Raw genomic sequence first — 22,466 nt, 5'->3', positions numbered from 1 at the left:
ATGTGAATAACCCTGTAGAATTAATGGGAGTGGTAGCTGATGAATGCGCACAATCGGATGTAATGGTACAGGCACCAGAGACTCATTTTGGTGGAATGTATAACTGCAGCAATTATGCAGTAAAGTTTGGGCACTTAGGAAGATGTATCAACGTGTTAATAGGGCCAGATGTAGATCGCCAAGAATGTGCTAAAATGGTATATACCTCAGCTCTCAGCTAGGGACAAATAGACATGTTGGAAACAACTTTGTGCCAACATAGATGACAATCCCTAGGGCCAGGGTTATAAGATCATGACTGGCAAGCTAGAAGGAGACTTCTGGCAATGACAGAGAATCAAGTGCGGGGGTGTCTGAGAGCATTGTTTGCCCAGACTGGCAGGGAGCCAGTAATGGTATCCCCTGTTTGAGCGGGCAATAAAACAACAAAAGATTCAACTGGCGGCCAACCCATCATGCCAGATGTACAGCCAGTAGGCAGGAAGGGGCATTAAGAGTTTGGGGTAGGCAGGAAGAGATGCATTGAGCCATGCTTAATTGCTGATCCAATGCAGGGGTGTAGGGGGAAAAACACAGCACCTATGATATGTATAATGATATCTAACACCTAGTTCATAAAATTTATATTCAGTAAACTATACTGTGGTGGACACAATGTGATTTTTACAGACTTTTATTGTCATTTTAAGGAGATAAGATTCACTTGAAAGTTCCATTAATAATTACATGTGTTTGATGATATATATAGAACACAATGTTCAGTAAATTACTAAAAAATTATACTTATTTAATCTTTGTTTGGATGTAAGGAAAGTATTATATTAAAGGTTAAAAAAATTGTTCAAATTTTATAGTTACTGTAAAATGTATATGTAATATGTCCTACACTTCAAGAGTACACAATTGTAAATAAAATTACTGCAGTTCACAATTAAACTGATAGTTGTTAAAAAGCAGCGATCCATGTCATTTGTTTTTTCATTTCTTTTCCTTTTTTTAAAATTTGGAACAGGAAAAAATTCAAAGTATTGAGTTAAGTTCCATCAGCAGGTTCATCGTTTGTCTCAGCAGCCATTGCTTCTCTGTTTTCGTAAGTCCAGAACCCATTTAAATCAATTAAAATGCTGACGAGAGTTTCTCCCTGACCGCTGAAAAAATATTAATTAAAATGGGATAGGTATAAAAATTATATTTGGTTTTTTAAAATGTAAAACAAAAGTACAGCACAGATATGCAACGGTACTTATGTTATATATGTATGAATATAAAAGTAAATTATTTTTACAATCTTTTTCAACTTTTATCAATAATAATTTCTATAGTATAGCAAATCCTTACTGCTTTGAAAAAAAAATTAAAAAAGATTTTAGTCAAAGAACAAAGTCAATATGTAACAACATTCAGGGCCATCAGGAATAAATATTTATTTAGTTTAAATTCTTATCACGGCTGACCTTAAATAATTAACTAGGTTATCATTTACAGTTTCGTTAAAAGATTAAATTTGTTTTCTTTCAAAACTAATGTTTTCTTATTACACTGGCTACATCAGAAAGGAATTAAAAGTAATACGATTTGATTGCATAATTTTTGTACTGAAATATTTCAGCTATACAAAACATGATACTAGGTAAAAAATTTAAGGTTACACAATTTTATTCTAAAATTTTCCTATATGTATTTAAGACTTTCAGTTACCTCGATACAATCAATAGTTTCTGAGATGCTAACAACATATAATTCTTATTGGAAAATACAACAATTTTTTTTAGAAAAAATACTTAAATTTTTTAGAAAATACCATAATATGAATGGGAATTAAACACAGAGACCTACTACTCATCGAGTCTGTTACACTTTAAATTCATTTTTATTTTTTCAAATGAAAACTTCTGTTATTAATGTTTAAATGCATTTAATTAATATAATGTGTATTTTATTTCAGGATTAACAGAAAAAATATTAGAAGATGATCTTTTTTTATGAATGTTGTTTTACGATTTAGAAAGCTATATACTAGAATTAATTCCTACTGTACCACAGTTACAGAGGTAATTAATTATCTATTATGGTTTTTCTCTTTTTTTAATGCAATGTTATTTTCCTTCAATACTTTGCACAAGTAGGGAAACCATCTCCATAGGAAATGTTTCACAGTTGTTTTACTGGATATAATATGTTTATTCTGGTAGAATAATATAATTTTATTAGTTAACAATGATGCATTAACTTATATACAAGGGTCGTTGAATAATTACAGACAAATGGCAGCAGCAGTAAAAGTATTTTTAGTGAAATTAATTAAAACTGTCATGACATTCAAGTTGACATCCCTGACAAGGTAAATATCAGCTTATTAAAGAGAATTTTTATTATAAACTTTTTTGTTAATTTAAAATGTAGCTTCGCTTGAAAGTGAATTGTGAAAGAACAGAGTGCTGTTGCCATTCATTTAAAACTACAATGGTCAATGAAAAGTATGTGTTGTGACAGTATACTCAATGTTACAATAAAATGCAGGTTTCACTTAAATATAAAAAAATAAAGTGAAACCCGCAATGAGGAAAAATACCAGTTTGTTCTCAAAAAATGAAATTCATCTGTACGATTACCCAAGCTCCTGTATCGCTCAAAAGACACAGGAAGATCACATCCACCTTACAGCCTCATTCTTGCACCATCAGATTTTTCTTGTTTTTTCCTTGAAGAATTTTTACATGGCACCAATGTAGGCGACGGTGAGCAGGTCAAGAATGTGCTTCAAGATTGGCTCAGTCACCAAAGTGAACAATTTTTGCTACTGGAATAAGAAAGCTCACTGAAAGAATGGACAAGTCCTAAATGTAGCCGAGAATTATGTTGAAAATTAGCTGTAGATTCATTGTCCTGAATAAATAATAATTTTTTTGATAGTCATTTGTCTCTTTAATTTTTGAACGAATCTCATCTATAGTAAATTATACTAGTTAAATGATGTGTATAACATAATTGTTAAAGTTGATGATTAAGTCTTATACAAATTATAAGTTCATTATTTATGCGCATAGTTAATTTCCTGTTCTTTAAGAAATTGAAGAATTAGAAATTGCATCTGCTATATGATTAGATTAAAATGCAGTTAATATACTAAAAAGTGAAAACTTTCAAAGTAAGAAATAATTTACAAAATGTAACTAGAAGTATGTTTGAAAGTTTGACATAACCTCTAATGTAATTTTGTTTAAAATTGCCTAAGGTAGAATTTTTTTCTACTAGTGCTTAGTTTCCTATTTTTTGAGATGTATTTTTGCAATAACATAGATACTCTCTCAAGTTATTTCAGCAATAGAGTTGTTGCCCTTCGTGACGATGGCTTGAAAGAAGGAAAGTGTCTAAAGAAAGTCCACAGGTCAGTGTTCTAGGTCCCCTCATCTGGATTGTTGAATTCGACTCTCTTATGTGGTTGAGGTTGCCCAGTGGCTGTCCCCAATCATCGCTTATGCGAATGATGGATTGCTGCTGGTACAGGGAAAAATGATGAAAAATGAAATTACAGTCTAAGGAATGCAAGAGTAAAAAAAATTTGTTCATTAAATGTTGAGATGATATTCTTGTCATTTAAACTTCATAGTTTTCAAAAAGATAATTTATTTTTAAATCGCTATCTACTTTAATTTAAGAAGTATTTATGGGAGAATTGATGAATTAACCAAAAATCAATTACTAGAGTAACCAAATATATTATTCATGTAGAAACTCAGTATTTGCTGTTATCAGTAAGAAGAGTGAGATCTAACGATAATAATATCTTGAGATATGACAGAAAATTTCTACTTTCTAGCAATCAACAAGTAATAAAAAAAAACTAAGTCTCAAAATCAAGATTTATAAATTAATACTTGGATTATTACAAAATTAATAATTATTCTTAATATCTATGGCTTCCGTTCTTATTCAGAAGTCAATGTTAGTTTAAATTTAGCTTTTAGTAACAAATAATTTACTCTATTTCATCTGATAAATAACTTATTTTTTTTAAACAAACAATGTCCAACATTGAAAATATGAACTGACCTGTTAAAAAGATCTTGTAGAGTAATTTTAGTTGGACATACAGGTTTAATCATATCAAACAGTTCATCTTTAATATCATGAAATGATACAGGTTCTTGACCGTGCTTACGCATTTGTTCTTGAATCGCCTGTAAACAAACTTATAGGTATAGGTAAACAACCATATAGATGTCAGCTTACCTGTAGCCTTACAGTTGCAGGTAGGCTGATATGATTAACAAGTGACTCTGCCAAAAACTGATTACGTTTTCCCAGAAAATAATAAGCATTCGATGCCAAAATTATTAGGGAAAGTAAAGAACAAGTATTATTTAAAAATTTATTTTATTTTTTATTTTAAATTTAAAAAAAATCCATTATAATACAAGGATGTAGTAATTTTTTTACATTGGCCATTCAATAATTAAGGACAGAATTATTGATTTCATAACTGTTGTTTATTGTTCAAAGATTAACTTAGTTCTAAACAAAATTTCCCTTTCAAATCATGCAATCGTCCAATCTTTTTTACTAATCCTGTTTTATAGTAACAAATTATTCTTTGTTTAATATCAACATCAATTTAGCACCTTTATTTTTAATTGTTCATGACTACAGAAAGACTTTCTTTAAGCGGACAAAAGAATTGGAAATCATTCAGTGACAAATTTAGTCAACAGGAAGGTTCAAATCCTAGTAAAGGTTACCTTTATACAGTGTTCTTTGACGGTTGGGTTTCAATCAATCACATATCTCAGGAATAGTCGACCTCACCATAAGTGTACAAGACTACACTCTATTTACATTCATACATATCATCCGCATTCATCCTCTGAAGTAATACCTTACAATGGTTCCAAAGGCTAAACAGAAAAAGTAGAGGATAGGTGTGGAAACACTTCCTGATCGATTTCCATTAGTGCTTACAGCCTCAATTACGTTGAATGTCTCAGTTGTGTGGATGAGCGTTGTCATACAACAGTACTGTGACTTCCTTGATCCTTTTCAATTAATACAGAGTTAACATTGGACAACAGTAGATCAGAGTAAGCTAAGCTATTGGATGTTCTCCAGGAAGTAGAAAAAAAGTCATGTTTTCCCTTTATCAAAACAAGTTGTGATAAGGAATTAACAAGCTCATATTATTATTATTATTATTTTAAACTTATTTTTTTCAAAGATGACTTTAAATGTTTCCAGATAAAATTTTGTTTTGATTTAGGTGTATATTAGCCATTCACAATATACCAGGGTTACAAAATAAAAATATCAGAGTTTTAATCTGTTACAATATCTTTTGGATGAAGTGTACAGCGTTGATTAAAGAATGTGTACAAGACTAGAATTAAAGGAAAAAAGCACTTTCCTGAAACACAAAGCCTTCAGTGTTTTGCAATTTGCTAAATATGAATCTGTAATTACAGTTCATGCAATCTCTAGAAAGTTTAATCGCGATCCTTTGAGTGGCAATGGCACAGTTAGTTTGAAACGATTGAATGTCTGTATAAATGGAAGAGAACAGAGAGCAAGAGTATCTGAAGAAAATGTTGAACATATCAAGAAGTCTTACCTGCATAATCCTCAAGATATGTTAGGAAAGTCAGCTGTAAATTAACAATGCTGGTGGTAATAATATGGAATTTTTTTTTTAGGAAACACTTACATATGTTTTCATACCACTTATAGTTGTCACAGACTTTGAAGACTACAGACCACACTGTGTGTGCCAACTTCATGATCAAAATGTTGCTAAAGATGATGATGACTTTCTTGATCCTATTGTGTTTAGTGATAAGTCAACATTTCAATAGTGGAAAAGTTATCGTACAAAAGTTCATATCGTGGGGGGTCAGAAAATCCTCATGAACTCTTACAATGTAAAAAGAGTTTCCAAAATTAAATGTTTTCTTATCAATATCCTCATGTCAAGTTTACAGGTTGTTCTTTTTTGCTGAAGCAAATATAACAGGAGTTGCTTATTTGGATATGCTGAATATACAGCGCTTTCCTCAACTGCAAGTCTGAACAGAAAGTTTTATTTTTCAACAAGATGGTGTGCCTCCTCACTGGCATAACTTTGTACATCAATTGAGAGATTTTCCCTGACCACTGGATCAGTCAACATGGACCTGATGATAGAGCTTGTTTGCGATATCCTCCAGGGTCAGCCTATCGACCCCCATATGATTTTTTCCTTTGTGTTTTTATTAGGATCTTGTGTATATGCCTCCACTACCTACTGATTACATGATTTAAAGCTTAGGACTGAAGCAATTTCAGACTGAAGAGTTGTGGGCAATCACTGTAAGAAATAATCTTTCATTTTATTTGCGATTCATTACTGTAAGTTGAAGTTAAGATATATTCTTTTTTTTTTTATTAATTAAACTTTCAACGTAGTTGCTAAAAACAGAAGGCAAAAGCAATTTCTTTAACAGTACAGACTTCTCTAACAATTTATTACTCCATCCACAAAAATCTGGAGCAGATTCTTGAACTAATAAAGCTTGTGCAGATTTTTTAGATTTATGTTTATCCTCAAGACTGAAGTGACCGATTATGACATTTTCTGACTCATTGTAAAAATTTATCAAAATTAAATTAACTTTACATATTGTGTTAATGTAAATTTATGTGCAACTCCTATCGATAAAAATTTACCTAGAGTGTAATGTTAAACAGCACAATGCTCCTCTAAAGAATCTAATACGATTAAAGAATAAAAACTATCATGCAACAATAAAAATGGGTTATTTCCTTGCTAGAGACTTGTGAAATATGACTTAAGTGAAATATTCTATTGCAAACACTTTTATTTATTTTTATAATTTATTTTATTATTTATTTTATAATTATTATTTACATAATAATTTTTATTTATTTACTCAATATTTTTCTGTTGCAGAGTGAAATTCAGTTATATCTTTTCATCGGACAAACAGCGTATATAATTATCTATCGAACGATAATAAATTACCAGAAAATCTCTATAAGCTGATACACCAATTAAATTATGTGTCGTTCTTTCTGTTCTTGTGGGTTTTTTATGTTCATAGGAAGGCTTCTGGTTGTTTTGTACTATTTCTAAACTTTAACCTATAATTTATAAACTCAGTGTTTGATGTTGATAAATTAATTCATCATAGTAACAAAGTAATATTAAAAGTAGACTATAGCCTATAATACTCACTCTGAAAAAGTAATTTAAGCAGAAAGTGTCAAGATATCCTTGACCATTAATATCAAGTATGCGAAATAAATAATGCAGAGCTTGCGGTTCATGACGATTCTCTAATGCCAAAACAAAATCTAAGTAGGTTTTGTAATCCATTTCACCATCATAAGTTAAACATTCTTGAAAAACTCTGTCCAAAAACACTCCTGTCAGTGTTCCGGTACCATAACTGTAATAAAATTAATGAAAAAAGTAATTATTAAATAAAACTGACAAATTATTTTAATTTTCTCTGGTCATGTTTCTGGTGAGTTAGCAATAAATCAGTAGGTGCAGCTGTAATAATACTGTTGTACTGTCTATTGCATCTGATGTACATACTTTTTAGGAAGAAAGAAATCGTTTGATTAGCCAACAGTTGTAATCTACAGCGTTTTTCAGTACTGCCTTTATTTTCTGTAACATTTATTTTTACTACAGGCTAGTCTGTTTTTTAAAAATTAACAACCGGACACCGTTCATCTCCATTAAGGAATCAAGAAATGTCACTATCAGTGAGGAAATGATATGTCTCTGCAGAGCAGATAGCAATAGTGCAGACATTACCGCAACGGATGAGCTATCTGCACAAAGTCCATATGAAGAAATGGTTCCTGAAAGGAGGCATCATCTCTTTATTTAATCATAGAGGATGTTGACCGATTAATAGTCGACAAGGCTTGAATAATAGAAACTTAAAGGAGCACATGCACTATTGTTAAACAATGGAAAATTAAGAGCTATTCATTTTTGAGGCAATTTTTTTTTCATTCTTCACCTTTTGGAAAAAAATATGGTGACATTCTCTTGGATAAAATATTGCAGATGAAAACAATCGCAACTGTATTTGGTATGGACTAATCAAGAGAAGAAGGCCATCAGAAAATTTATGAAAAATTACTGACTGTTTGAGTCGATTCAGTACATGCCAGAAATTTAGACAAATCAGCAAGATAAAAATTCAAAAAAGGAAGGAATATAAAAAGTTTTCACGTACTAGAAATCAGCTAGATAAGGTGAAAATATTAGCAAGATTTTTTGTTAAGGAATTGCAGATTTATTAACACAGAATAAAATGATGGAAATTCAGGAATAGGAATGACAAAGAAAAAGAAGCGAGAGGAACAAATATGCTACTATAAATATAGGGAGAGAATTATTTCAGTTCATTAATTCAAGCGATTTCAGAATTAAACATAATCAATAAAATACCCTGCAAGTTCTTCTTTGCTGAGCATTCCATTGTGATCTTTATCCAAGTTCAGGTACTGTCCGTAAACTCGTAAAGCTGAAGGTGCTGAGAACCAATTGACTTCCTGTAAGTCCTTAGGTAAGTCTTCATCTCTTAGCTAAAAAATGAAAAATACATAATCGGTTAACCGTATAGGAATTTATAAAAGAAAAATAAATTATAAAATAATATTTGTTTGATGCCGAAAAAACAATTAGCATTCTACAGTATGAGTAAAATAAAAACACATTTACATATGCTAAACTGTAAACTACTGCATTACAGATAACATAAAACTGTCCGAGTTAAAAATTTATCATAACAAATATTAATTTTTAACAAAATAATTAATTATTTAATTATTATTGCTTTTTCAGAAATTTATATGCGGTTTGATTCATTATTCAGAAATTTATATTTGAATGTTTTAAAATAACTTTTTAGGTTCTTTATTTATATGTTAACATCCTAACCTCCATAACGGAAGACGTCAGGGAATCCATAACGGAAGACAAGGATCCCCACATTGTGGCGATCCCTGTCGCCACACTACCCCCTTTGTTCCTAGCCCTGATGGGCTTTAACAGAGATTGTCTTTTGACCCTCCAACCGATTACATCTCACAATCATCAGCCAAGCCTCAATCGGAATGCCACCGATGCAAATACCTCGGTAGACATTTACACCAATGATTTTTAGCTGTCATAACCTTCACTGCCGGCTTCTTCCAGACATCTTCTCTCTTCTGTCTTACTTCGTTGCCCTCTAAACTAGCTAACCCAGTCCATGAAAGCGCGAACCCTGCCGCTAGTCCATTACATACCTTTACTAGCAATGTGACTGTAAATGTCTCAACTTACTTAACTTAAACGAGTTTCATTCAGCACTAAATCGTACCGTTTAAAATGTGTTGTTAACAACAATGGTAATTTACACCTAGTTCCCAATTAAGTTATGATAATTAATTTTTTTGGAACTGGACTCTGGTCTGGTCCACCAGGTAATCAAGGACAGACCTCTTTCTTCCACTCAGTTCCGACTTAATGAGCTCCCGGCACAGCTCATCAAAGGACCATCACCTTAAATCAGCTTGTTTTCGGCAGGGCAGTATACACACCTCTCAGCATTGTGGACATCTACACTTCTCGATAGCACACACACCACCCCACGGATCACAATATTGCTACATATTTACAACTCAAACAACTAACCGAGACTCAGTGCCAATGAGACTACCTTCAGCCAATCAAACGTCCAGACAGTCACCTAGCCACCCATGGTACTACTCTAATCAGATCCCCTCAGCTGATCTGTGCAGGGTGAGAAATCGAAGGAAGCCAGCCACTACAGACCATTCTCTGCAGGTTTTCCAGTTCTGCAGATCCAAAAAGGAGTTTACTGTCTCAAGTTCCCTAACAACTCTGGTACATTCAAACTGTGGTACTGTGGGCAAATATAAAGGACATGGTCCACAGTGTTGTCAACCCTACAATCCAGGCAGAGGGCCGAGTCAATCAAACTAAACTTAGCCAATCTCTCCCTAAAGGGATCATCTCCTGATACAAATTGTTGTTATATACAGATTGGGGGAAACCCAGCTAATTGCTCACAAACCTGTAACATATAGGAAAATACCATGCGTATATCGACCCGTAGAAGATTCATTCCACCTGACCTTCCAAGATTCAAAACATTGGTCTTCAATCTAGCACATATGCTCTTGGGTAAGAAGCTTCTTAGAAATATAACGCTTGCTACGTTCTGTAGCGAGGATATCAACTGGTTTCGTGCCGGTGATAATAGAGACTGCCTCTCACAAGACAGTCCTGTAACCCCCAACAACAGTTAACAAAGAAGACGCTGGGCTTGTAGAAGAATGTCCCCTATAACTCTTGAATTGCATATGATGAGCCCTGACAACCACAGTGTTCAACATTATGGCCTCACAGACACCTTTGTACAGAGTCCTCATGGTTCGAAAATTCAACCTCCAATCAGGATGGATGACTCTATGAACACCAAAGAAGGCATCACATACTTTCCTTGCAACAAACTGAAGGTGCTCCTTGAATCAAAGATTCTTGGAAAGGCCAGCGATCAATACTCGTGCTTGACACGTTTCAGCTAGCCGACCATTCACAAATATCATCGTGGTCTTTTCTGGACTAAAGACCATCTTACCATCTTATACCGAAGACTCCATAACCTAAGAACTACACAAGCCCTTAACTCCATCTTGTTCCATGAGTTTCTCTACCCATCATTTGCATAAGCGATGATTGGGGACAGCCACTGGGCAACCTCAACCACATAAGAGAGTCGAATTCAACAATCCAAATGAGGGGACCTAGAACACTGACCTGTGGACTTTCTTTAGACACTTTCCTTCTTTCAAGCCATCGTCACGAAGGGCAACAACTCTATTGCTGAAATAACTTGAGAGAGTATCTATGTTATTGCAAAAATACATCTCAAAAAATAGGAAACTAAGCACTAGTAGAAAAAAATTCTACCTTAGGCAATTTTAAACAAAATTACATTAGAGGTTATGTCAAACTTTCAAACATACTTCTAGTTACATTTTGTAAACTATTTCTTACTTTGAAAGTTTTCACTTTTTAGTATATTAACTGCATTTTAATCTAATCATATAGCAGATGCAATTTCTAATTCTTCAATTTCTTAAAGAACAGGAAATTAACTATGCGCATAAATAATGAACTTATAATTTGTATAAGACTTAATCATCAACTTTAACAATTATGTTATACACATCATTTAACTAGTATAATTTACTATAGATGAGATTCGTTCAAAAATTAAAGAGACAAATGACTATCAAAAAAATTATTATTTATTCAGGACAATGAATCTACAGCTAATTTTCAACATAATTCTCGGCTACATTTAGGACTTGTCCATTCTTTCAGTGAGCTTTCTTATTCCAGTAGCAAAAATTGTTCACTTTGGTGACTGAGCCAATCTTGTAGCACATTCTTGACCTGCTCACCGTCGCCTACATTGGTGCCATGTAAAAATTCTTCAAGGAAAAAACAAGAAAAATCTGATGGTGCAAGAATGAGGCTGTAAGGTGGATGTGATCTTCCTGTGTCTTTTGAGCGATACAGGAGTTTCGGTAATCGTACAGATGAATTTCATTTTTTGAGAACGAACTGGTATTTTTCCTTATTGCGGGTTTCACTTTATTTTTTTATATTTAAGTGAAACCTGCATTTTATTGTAACATTGAGTATAATGTCACAACGCCTACTTTTGATTGTACATTGCAGTTTTAAATAATTGCTATAATAATTTATTGCAATTATTTAAAATTAAAAAATTTAATACAGTTAAATTTATTGCAATTATTTTAAATTAAATGAATTGCAACAGCACTCTGTTGATTCACTTTCAAGCGGAGCTACATTTTAAATTAACAAAAAAGTTTATAATGAAAATTCTCTTTAATAAGCTGATATTTACTTTGTCAGGGGTGTCAACTTGAATATCATGACAGTTTTAATTAATTTCACTAAATACTTTTACTGCTGCTGCCATTTGTCTGTAATTATTCAACGACCCTTGTATATAATAAGTTAATGCATCATTGTTAACTAATAGAATTATATTATTCTACCAGAATAAACATATTATATCCAGTAAAACAACTGTGAAACATTTCCTATGGAGATAGTTTCCCTACTTGTGCAAAGTATTGAAGGAAAATAACATTACATTAAAAAATAGAAAAAACATAATAGATAATTACCTCTAATAAATCATCTAGAAAACTGCACGCTAATATATCCTGAATTCTAACACGACCAGTACGAAGGGGATCAAGGAAAAATATGAATTTTCTGACAGCAGTACACACATAAAAGCTGTGGAATGACTTCTCTAATCCATCCAACTGTGGTAGAGTAGGAATTAATTCTAGTATATAGCTTTCTAAATCCTAAAACAACATTCATAAAAAAAGAAGTTGAAAGACTAAAAGTAAATTAGTAAACACAATCGCATGAATATTATTTAGTAGTGAAAATTTGCTCAAAATTCTGTTGAATGTCACACTGAAAAGACAAGATTGTGCTTTGGGTAAAGAACATCCCAGCTGATAAGTGACAAAATACTATTTTTCATAAAGAAGAGAGTGAGTTCCCCTCCTTATAGTATATATTGAGATTAAGATCATCACTCCGCAAGTTTTCAAGTTTTATTAAAACTTGTTAGACTGTGTATAATCCCTCGATTAACTAATACAATGACAAACACAATTAAAATAATGCGAAAATACTACCAAAAAAACACAACATGAACGATTATATCTAAAGAATATGCATTCCAAAGTTTACTTTTTTGCACAAAAAAACATCTCTGATTACCATATGTCTTAATAAATGTTTTATACGTTTAAAAAAATAAAAATGGATAGACTTATAAATGAAAAACCAAAAGAAAATTCTGAGTATTTTCTAAATTTCACTGGCAGAACTTCAAAAATACAACTAAATAAACAGCTATCTTATACAGTACATGATTCAAAAAACTATTAAGTAACTGTAACTCTTATAGTTAAATTAAGTTTTTTTATAAACTCTTATACAGTAACTATAACAAAAAACTATTAAGTAGTGCATCAAAAATATGATGCACTATTAGTTAAATTCACACTGCTTACCCGATTAAGAAAATAAATTTACTTATAAAACTCTTGTCAAAAGTTCAATTAACATAAGGGTAAAAGAATCATCCATATCGTACCAACAGTTCAACAAATAAGAACTCAGCGTAATTAAACATTATGTAATTTAAAAAAATAATGAAAATTTTTAATTCTGCTTGCTTTGCAAGTGATGTATATCAATATTTTCAACTGTGCTAGAAGCTAGTTCAAATTTGGTAATCGAGTAATTAGGACATATTTTATTATGAATGCAGTTTTATTTTGTTTGAAAATGACAGAACAAAAAATTTGCATTAAATCTCCCATTAAAAATAGAATAAAATTCAGTGAAGTGATGAAGATATTATAGAAGGCATTGGAAAGATGTAATGTCAACACCAAATGTGTATGAGTGGTACAAACAGTTTTTTTAAAGAAGGCCATGAAGACGACAAAAGGGTTAGACATCCTAAGACATCAATAACTGATATAATTTTGATGAAATTGTGGAGACTGTTATCAATAATCACTAAACCAATATTAGAGAAGTTGCTGAAGAGATGGCAATCTCTTACGGCTCACGTGAAACAATTCTGACTGATGGTATTTTGGGTGTGAAACTAGCAGTGGAAAAAATTTTTTCAAAACTGTCGAATGTTCAACAAAAGTAACATCACAGAACAATTATTAGCTGACATTACTGATGACTCAGAATTACTCAAATGAGACATAACAGGTGGCAAAACATGGATGTATGGTTATGACATTGAAAAAATATTAAACCAACCAAATGGAAGCTTACTGAAGAATCAAGACCAAAAAAAGCTTGATTACACAGTTGAGTTTGATTAACTACTAACTATATTTTCTTCTTACTATATTTTTTTTTATTATTACAACGATGTCCATTATAAATTCCTACCAAGAGGTTATACAGTCAACAAACAATATTACTTTATACCGTAACAATCCAGCTCACATTTCACTATTGATTTGTGATTATTTAGTTATAAATATACTGATGCTGCAACCTCCATATACTCTAAACATGGCATCATGTGACTTTTTCTTGTTCCCTTTGATTAAGAGAAAATTTAAAGGGCAATGATTTGCAATAATAGATGAAATAACAAAAAATCACTAAGTGAATTTTAGGCTAATTATATAAAGAATGCTTTCCAAAAATATTTTGAGAATTTTAAGAAACACTGGTAAAAATATGTTGCTTCGATAGGACACTGTTTTTGAAAGGGACAATATCAATATATTTTAGTAGAGTGCTTATATATGTTTGTTGTATCTATACAAATAAGTGAAATTCAGATCAAATACATTTTTGATCAGATTATAAACATTTCTTACCTATCTGATAAAACCATTGATAATATCAATGTAAATAACTGAAAATATTTTTACATAAATAAAAAAACAACTCTTTATGAGGTTTGACAATTTAATTCTTGTAAAAAAACATATTCTTAATTATACATCAGCTGCTACTATCACCTTTGTAGTATTAACCTTGAGCATCTCTACACTGGTCTAAATAATGCTACCATTTCTAGGAATAGATCTGAACTCAATTTCTACAAAAGTAATTTATCAAATTACACTGGATGTCAACAATGTCACAAATCTTCAACCTTTAAATTGTCTTTAATTTGGGAACAATCAGAAATCACAGGGTATCGAGTCAGATGAATAAGCAGGACATTCTGATTTGGTATTTGATTACACTGATAGACAAATGTTTTTAATGTTTCTCTTAGCATGATACAATTTCTTGAATTGCTTTTTTGCGTACATTACAGATCTGTAAATACAATTTTTCTATCGCCCTTAGTTTTAAAATAAATTATGCTTCAAAAAAAAATTAAGGGAAAGTATAATTAAAATCTGTAAAATTTACAATTTTGCATGGCCATACCTGTGTTAGAATGAATTCGCTGATACTTTTCATTTATACATAGCCGCAGGCACATCCTGAATTAATGTCCAACAGTAATCAGATAGCATGTTACTATTCCATTTCCCTTTATAGCGCGGTTTTCCATCACCGAAATGTCTTGGTGAAAATGTTTACTGTGTTCCTTACGTCTTGGAGGTTGTCTGGGAAAAAATCCAGATGTGGATGAAGGAAATGTATTTTCAAAGACATATTACATCCCGTAGCTCTATATGAAGTAAGAAGTTGATTAACAATTTCTTGGATAATGCTGGATTTAATTATCGTGGATTGTTGGATTTATTGAATGGTCTGATTTTTGTCTGCAGAGAAAATTTTTGCAAACGCCTTTAAATAAAGCCCAAGCTGCACTTTCGACATTATTTTATACCGAGTTAAATACAACATCTTTGACCAACTCTCTTATTTGAAGACCAACAAATATTCCTTCTTTAATTTTTCTTTCACTTACATTCAATAATTTCTGCTTATGTACAAAAATCTGGGTCTATCCTTCTTTATTACTTTTACAAGATTTTTCATTAGTCCTAGCTTGATATTGAAAGGGGGTAAAAATATTTTTTTTTGGGTTCAATTAAGAGAACATGAAAAATATTTTTCCCATTTGGAGTTAAGGTGTCTCATTTCTTACACTCTTTGGTAACAAAATGTTTATCTCTAGCTCGGCTGTCCCATTCGCAAAGAAAACTCATGTACTTAGTACAGCCTGATTGCATCCCTAACAAGATAGCTATAATTTTCAAATCACGGCATATGTTCCAGCTATGTTTTTCATAATTTATTTTTTCAAGAACGTCTTTCATCACATCGCATGTCTCTTTCACATCAATATTTGGATATCAAATTGTATGAAGGACATTTGTTACTGTTGTGCAGTAGAACCACTTCGGATCTATGAAAAGGCACCAGGCCTCAGATTTACGAACTTGTCCTAAGTGCATCATAAGCTCATCAGTATTTCTGCAATAAATCAAATTATTTTCATCAATAAAGTACTGAAAAAGTTCTTTTTGTTGACTTTGAAATCCCAAAATTTTTGTATTTTTTTGAAGTAAATTTCAACTTTGCAGTCTTGATCCTAACAGTTCAGCTTGATTTTTGATAAATTTAAATCCCTAACCAAGTCCTTTAATTCACCTTGGGATATAAGATGTGGTTTATCGGAAGATAATTCAAAATCAAAATTATTGTTGTCTTCTTCAGTACTGCCTGATTCTTCATCGCTGCTTTCGAAACATACATTCACAGATGGCTCAGGAACTACAATAATTTCACCGTGAGGTACAGGCCTGATTGCAGATTGCAATGAAGGGTATTTTACAGTATGTTTGGATTTTTTAGAAATTCCAGACACACTTGTTAAACAAAAGTAATAACCAATCGGTTATATGATCCTTTGGTTCACACCATAGGTACAACAAACAGCAAAGCCTTCCATGTATCTTTCAGCCATCCGCTTAAATATACAGAACAATTAGTGCAAAGCCTTCCATGTATCTTTCAGCCATCCGCTTAAATATACAGAACAATTAGTGCATACTATATGAGGAGCCCACGTCTTATCCTGATCACCAATTTTACACTGAAAGTACGAATGATATGCTTTTATAAATAAAGCTGTAATGTTTTTTCTATTTGATTTTACGGTAAACTCACCACATACATAACAAAAGGTATCCACATCATTACACAATTTCGAGGCATTATAACACTGCACTGTTAACAAACTTAAGATGGCAATAAGACTGAACAAAATTAATTCATTCTTAAATCCAGTGCTTGCTTAATCTTGTCCACGAAGGCTTACTCTTCAGTATTAGATATGTCATAATATGTGATTATATGATTTAATTCTTTGTCTAGTGTTGTTTATTTATAGCTTACAAATAATTATTAATAGCTTACAAAGTTAAAAAATAAAAAATGAGATAACAAAGTAAAATATAGGAGCTTAAAATACTAACTATACAATGAAAAATGAAAAAATCCTTTAATTAAAATTAAACATTTTTTCTAAAATGGTTGGTGATAAAAAGATTCCGAGTTCATATTAATTTTCAGCATAGAAAAACAGATTAAAATCATATATCACATGTTAGGAAAACAAAAATTATGTTTATCAGTGTTATATGGCAGGAAACTCTCACATCGTATACACTGTGGTTTGACATATTATTGCAATGGATAATTCACTTATAAAGCTGTAATTCAGATATTTTCCAATGGAAATAATCTCATATTTATTTCAGAAAAAATAATCTTTCATTATACATTAATCCTAGCCAGATTCTACACCAAATCTCATACTCACAATTCTATCTGTAATTTTTATTTTGGCTAACTGTTTCTGAGGATGCCATTCACATCTTCTTGTTCATCTTTAACTTTTTTGCCTCATTCAAAGACAATTACCTCTTTCAGATCATCTAAATGTATGATGCTACCAAAAGCTCCAATGTTACAGAAACATATTTACCAATTTTCACACAAAATTTGGGGTTAATGCTGCTCTAAATTTAGATCACTTATTTTTAAATCAAAGTCTGCAAATAGACTTTAAATTTTAATTATTTATTAGATCCAATTTTTAGTCAGGGTTCTTAGAATTTATTTTAACAGATTTTAGTCAGTAACAAGCTGAATCAAACCTATTCCAAATACTACACGTTAATAAGTTGTCAATTTCCAACCGGTTCATAACTTCTTTGAATATTATCAATATATACACACTAATAATATTTTTATCTTTCACCTTTGTTCCCTTCTTTTCTTTCTACAACCCAAGAAGTATAAAAAATCTAGATATAATATTCAATCGCAACTATTCTCTTACTTAAGTTTTTCTATTTTTTTTCATGATATGTTTAACCTTATGAATCTTAAGGCTACTATCTTAATCTTTCCTCTGCATCTGCAACAATCGGAATGCAATGCATAACTTTCTGTACCACTGCAGGAGTTTTTCACCCTGGGTTAAATTATATAAGTTCTCTCCAAAAAAATGTTTCTTAACTTCTGCACCCTATCAACCATCATTTTAACTTTTTCATCCTCTGAGAAGACAGTCCTTAGCTGTATTAATTATTTAATTTACAACTTCCCATTTAATATTCTTCAGTACAAATTTCCCTCCTTCACTGTCACTTTGTTCTTCTCCATATTAAATTTGAGTCTGAACTTTATAATTCTCTGATTTTATAGCCGCTACAGTATATCATTCCATATTTTAATTTATCCCCAAGGAGTTTTGTAGTAAACACCAGGTGCGAATACCTGGAATACCTGCAATACAATGTTGATGGTCCTCATATCTTCGAATTTAAGTATTTCCAAGGAATGCGTCAAAAGCCAGGTGATTTGGCTGTTCTTTAAGACGAATAAAATAAGATGTTAAAATCTGGTCCCGTCTATTCCAAAGTGATTGCTCACCACAGTACATAAGGAAGCTTATGACAGGGCTTGATCTACAGGAACCTGTAGCAAGACGAAGGAAAGCATGATGTACAGCAACCCGCATTTTAAGCACAGTATTGTGCACTGAAGAGTAGGTGACACAACCATAATCTAAATGGGAACAAACTATGGAGTAGTAAAAACGCAACATACAAGACCGATTGACACCCCATTTGGTATTGCTAAGACTCATAGTATATCTAGCAGTTTAGAACATTCCATTTTTAATTGTTTGATATGAACTTATATCAATTATATTTATATCATCCCATATTTATATCAACTTATATCATTCCATATTTCAATTTATCCCCAAGGAGCATATATGCTGTGTACACTTACTTCTTCTATTGTTTTCCCAGCCTTCTGCATCCCCCCAGACTAATAAATAAGAAAAGTAAAAGTAAACGTTCCATTTTATTAAAAATTATGCTACTGTCTTGAGTCAGTTTCAAAACAGAATGCTTTATTATTGTAATTCTTTAATTTGTGCGCACTGTATCTTCAGTGCCTTCTTATTTCCAAATAATCACATTTAATCTTTTCTTTTGAGGCTGTAGATTATATATAATTCCTACTTAAGTAGGCGATGAGGTAAAACGGCAAACCTAAGCCAGGTATTGACTTGAGACCTTCAGTAAATCGGTCAAGTCATTCTACTGTGAACTAATTAAGTAATGCACCCTCAGAAGATTTATCCATCATTTTAGACCGACAGCAAGACATATTGATAACTGTAGTTTCAGATATATATAAAAACATTTATCTGCTTTACTGTTTGGTTTTGGAGAGCAAAATTGTTGAACCGCTCAGTCTGCTGCTGATTATTACAGACGTTAACAAAAAAAAAAAAAAAAATAGATAAAACAAAATGCGATTAAATAAATGTTTTACCATTCAAATGTCTGGATACAACTTAATTATACTAGAATGCACGCTCATATATTAATAAATTATTGTAAAAAAAGGCAATAATTTTTGTATCTTTGCTAATTATCTACGAGGATAAATTATATTATCAAAAACAGTGCGCTTCAAAAACAATGTGACAAAAATATAATATAATAATCGTAACATTATTTATTTCAGTACACAAACCGATTCTCTCAGGTATCCTTGTCCAGTGACATCATATAATGACAATCCAATACGTGTTTGTTGCAGCCATGTTTTTCGCATCACATAATTAAACAAAGCCATTATACTAACACGACCCGAATTCTGTTGCTGCAATTTAGCAAATACTAAAGGACTCAAATATTTCCTGAAAAAAAACCAATAAACATAATTATAATTATCATTACTATGTACAGTACAGTTTGCTTACTACACTTATAAAAGAATTTACGTTCATAAAATAAACTCCCAATATCTTAAAACAGACTCGCTATTCTTATACTAAAGCAGAGTGAACCACTTGCATGGTCTATCTTACACTTCACTTGATATAAATTCTTTCTAATTCTTTTCATGTGAACATATGAAAACATTAGTGTAAGCTCAGAGATCAACAACGTTAATGAACTTTTACAAAGAAAAATGTTGCTGCCAAAGAAATTAAGCACAATCCAATGCTGAAGAAAATGCAATATCTTACAATACTGAAATGTACATTCAAGCTGTTGAACAATAAGAATTTAAATATTGTGAAGTAATTAATAATTTATGAAACAATGATATTGTATGTTTTATGAAACTATCTTCAAAAAAATATCAGTAATTGATTTCGGTGCAAATACAGTATTCAATTTAATTAAAAATATATTTACTATAAAAACATATAAAAATTTAATAATAGTTGGAGATTGGAATGCAAGCATTGGAAAGGGTAAAGAAGGAAATATAGTGGGTGAATATGGGCTGGGCAAAAGGAATGAAAGAGGGGACAGACTTATGGAGTTTTGCACGAAGTATAATTTAGTAATTACCAACACCCAATTTAAAAATCATAATAGAAGAATATACACTTGGAAAAAGCCAGGCGATACTGCAAGGTATCAGATAGATTATATCATGGTTAAGCAAAGATTTAGAAATCAACTCGTTGACTGCAAAACTTACCCTGGAGCAGACATTGATAGCGACCATAATTTGGTGATAATGAAATGTAGATTGGGGTTTAAAAACCTGAAGAAAAGGTGTCAGATGAATCGGTGGAATTTAGATAAGCTTGAGGAAGAGGAGGTAAAGAAGATATTTGAGGATGACATCGCAAGAGGTCTGAGTAAAAAAGATAAGGTAGAAAATGTAGAAGAAGAATGGGAGAATGTTAAAAAGGAAATTCTTAAATCAGCAGAAGCGAAATTAGGCAGAACAAAGAGAACTGGTAGAAAACCTTGGATTTCAGACGATGTATTGCAGCTGATGGATGAACGTAGAAAATATAAGAATGCTAGTAATGAAGAAAGTAAAAGGAACTATCGGCAATTAAGAAATGCTATAAACAGGAAGTGCAAACTGGCGAAAGAAGAGTGGATTAAAGAAAAGTGTTCAGAAGTGGAAAGAGAAATTAACATTGGTAAAATAGACGGAGCATACAGGAAAGTTAAGGAAAATTTTGGGGTACATAAATTAAAATCTAATAATGTGTTAAACAAAGATGGTACACCAATATATAATACGATAGGTAAAGTCGATAGATGGGTGGAATATATTGAAGAGTTATACGGAGGAAATGAATTAGAATATGGTGTTATAGAGGAAGAAGAGGAAGTTGAGGAGGATGAAATGGGAGAAACAATACTGAGATCTGAATTTAAGAGAGCATTAAAAGATTTAAATGGCAGAAAGGCTCCTGAAATAGACGAAATACCTGTAGAATTATTGTGCAGTGCAGGTGAGGAAGCAATTGATAAATTATACAAACTGGTGTGTAATATTTATGAGAAAGGGGAATTTCCGTCAGACTTCAAAAAAAGTGTTATAGTCATGATACCAAAGAAAGCAGGGGCAGATAAATGTGAAGAATACAGAACAATTAGTTTAACTAGTCATGCATCCAAAATCTTAACTAGAATTCTATACAGAAGAATTGAGAGGAGAGTGAAAGAAGTGTTAGGAGAAGACCAATTTGGTTTCAGGAAAAGTATAGGGACAAGGGAAGCAATTTTAGGCCTCAGATTAATAGTAGAAGGAAGATTAAAGAAAAACAAACCGACATACTTGGCGTTTATAGACCTAGAAAAGGCATTCGATAACGTAGACTGGAATAAAATGTTCAGCATTTTAAAAAAAATTAGGGTTCAAATACAGAGATAGAAGAACAATCGCTAACATGTACAGGAACTAAACAGCAACAGTAATAATTGAAGAACATAAGAAAGAAGCCGTAATAAGAAAGGGAGTCCGACAAGGATGTTCCCTATTCCCGTTACTTTTTAATCTTTACATGGAACTAGCAGTTAGTGATGTTAAAGAACAATTTAGATTCGGAGTAACAGTACAAGGTGAAAGGATAAAGATGCTACGATTTGCTGATGATATAGTAATTCTAGCCGAGAGTAAAAAGGATTTAGAAGAAACAATGAACAGCATGGATGAAGTCCTATGCAAGAAAATAAACATGAACAAAACAAAAGTAATGAAATGAAGTAGAAATAACAAAGATGGACTACTGAATGTGAAAATAGGAACAGAAAAGATTATGGAGGTAGAAGAATTTTGTTATTTGGAAAGAAAATTACTAAAGATGGACGAAGTAGCAGCGATATAAAATGCCGAATAGCACAGGCGAAACCAGCTTTCAGTCAGAAATATAATTTGTTTACATCAAAAATTAATTTAAATGTCAGGAAAAAATTTTTGAAAGTATATGTTTGGAGTGTTGCTTTATATGGAAGTGAAGCTTGGACAATCGGAGTATCTGAGAAGAAAAGAGCTTTTGAAATGTGGTGCTATAGGAGAA

The 22,466-nt window shown here is 31.8% G+C and overlaps 1 protein-coding gene across 2 annotated transcripts in view; it reads right to left on the bottom strand.

Annotated features, from left to right (window-relative positions):
* Positions 1 to 846: 846 nt before the first annotated feature.
* The window catches only part of LOC142325642 (serine/threonine-protein phosphatase 2A regulatory subunit B'' subunit gamma-like), a 58,717-nt gene continuing 37,097 nt past the window's right edge, over positions 847 to 22,466 (bottom strand). For both annotated transcript variants that reach the window (XM_075367657.1, XM_075367658.1), the window contains 6 exons: positions 19,661 to 19,826; positions 12,247 to 12,435; positions 8,459 to 8,595; positions 7,223 to 7,436; positions 4,054 to 4,181; positions 847 to 1,148 (listed from right to left, as the gene is read on the bottom strand). In XM_075367657.1, coding sequence (XP_075223772.1) covers positions 1,034 to 1,148; positions 4,054 to 4,181; positions 7,223 to 7,436; positions 8,459 to 8,595; positions 12,247 to 12,435; positions 19,661 to 19,826 — 949 coding nt within the window. In that variant the 3' untranslated portion in view covers positions 847 to 1,033. The remainder of the gene's footprint in view (positions 1,149 to 4,053; positions 4,182 to 7,222; positions 7,437 to 8,458; positions 8,596 to 12,246; positions 12,436 to 19,660; positions 19,827 to 22,466) is intronic.

This window comes from Lycorma delicatula, chromosome 5 (assembly GCF_047948215.1).
Source record: "Lycorma delicatula isolate Av1 chromosome 5, ASM4794821v1, whole genome shotgun sequence".
NCBI classification, from domain to species: Eukaryota; Metazoa; Arthropoda; class Insecta; order Hemiptera; family Fulgoridae; genus Lycorma; species Lycorma delicatula.
Note: the sequence above shows the minus strand (reverse complement) of the source record. Positions and strands in the feature narration are given on the sequence as shown.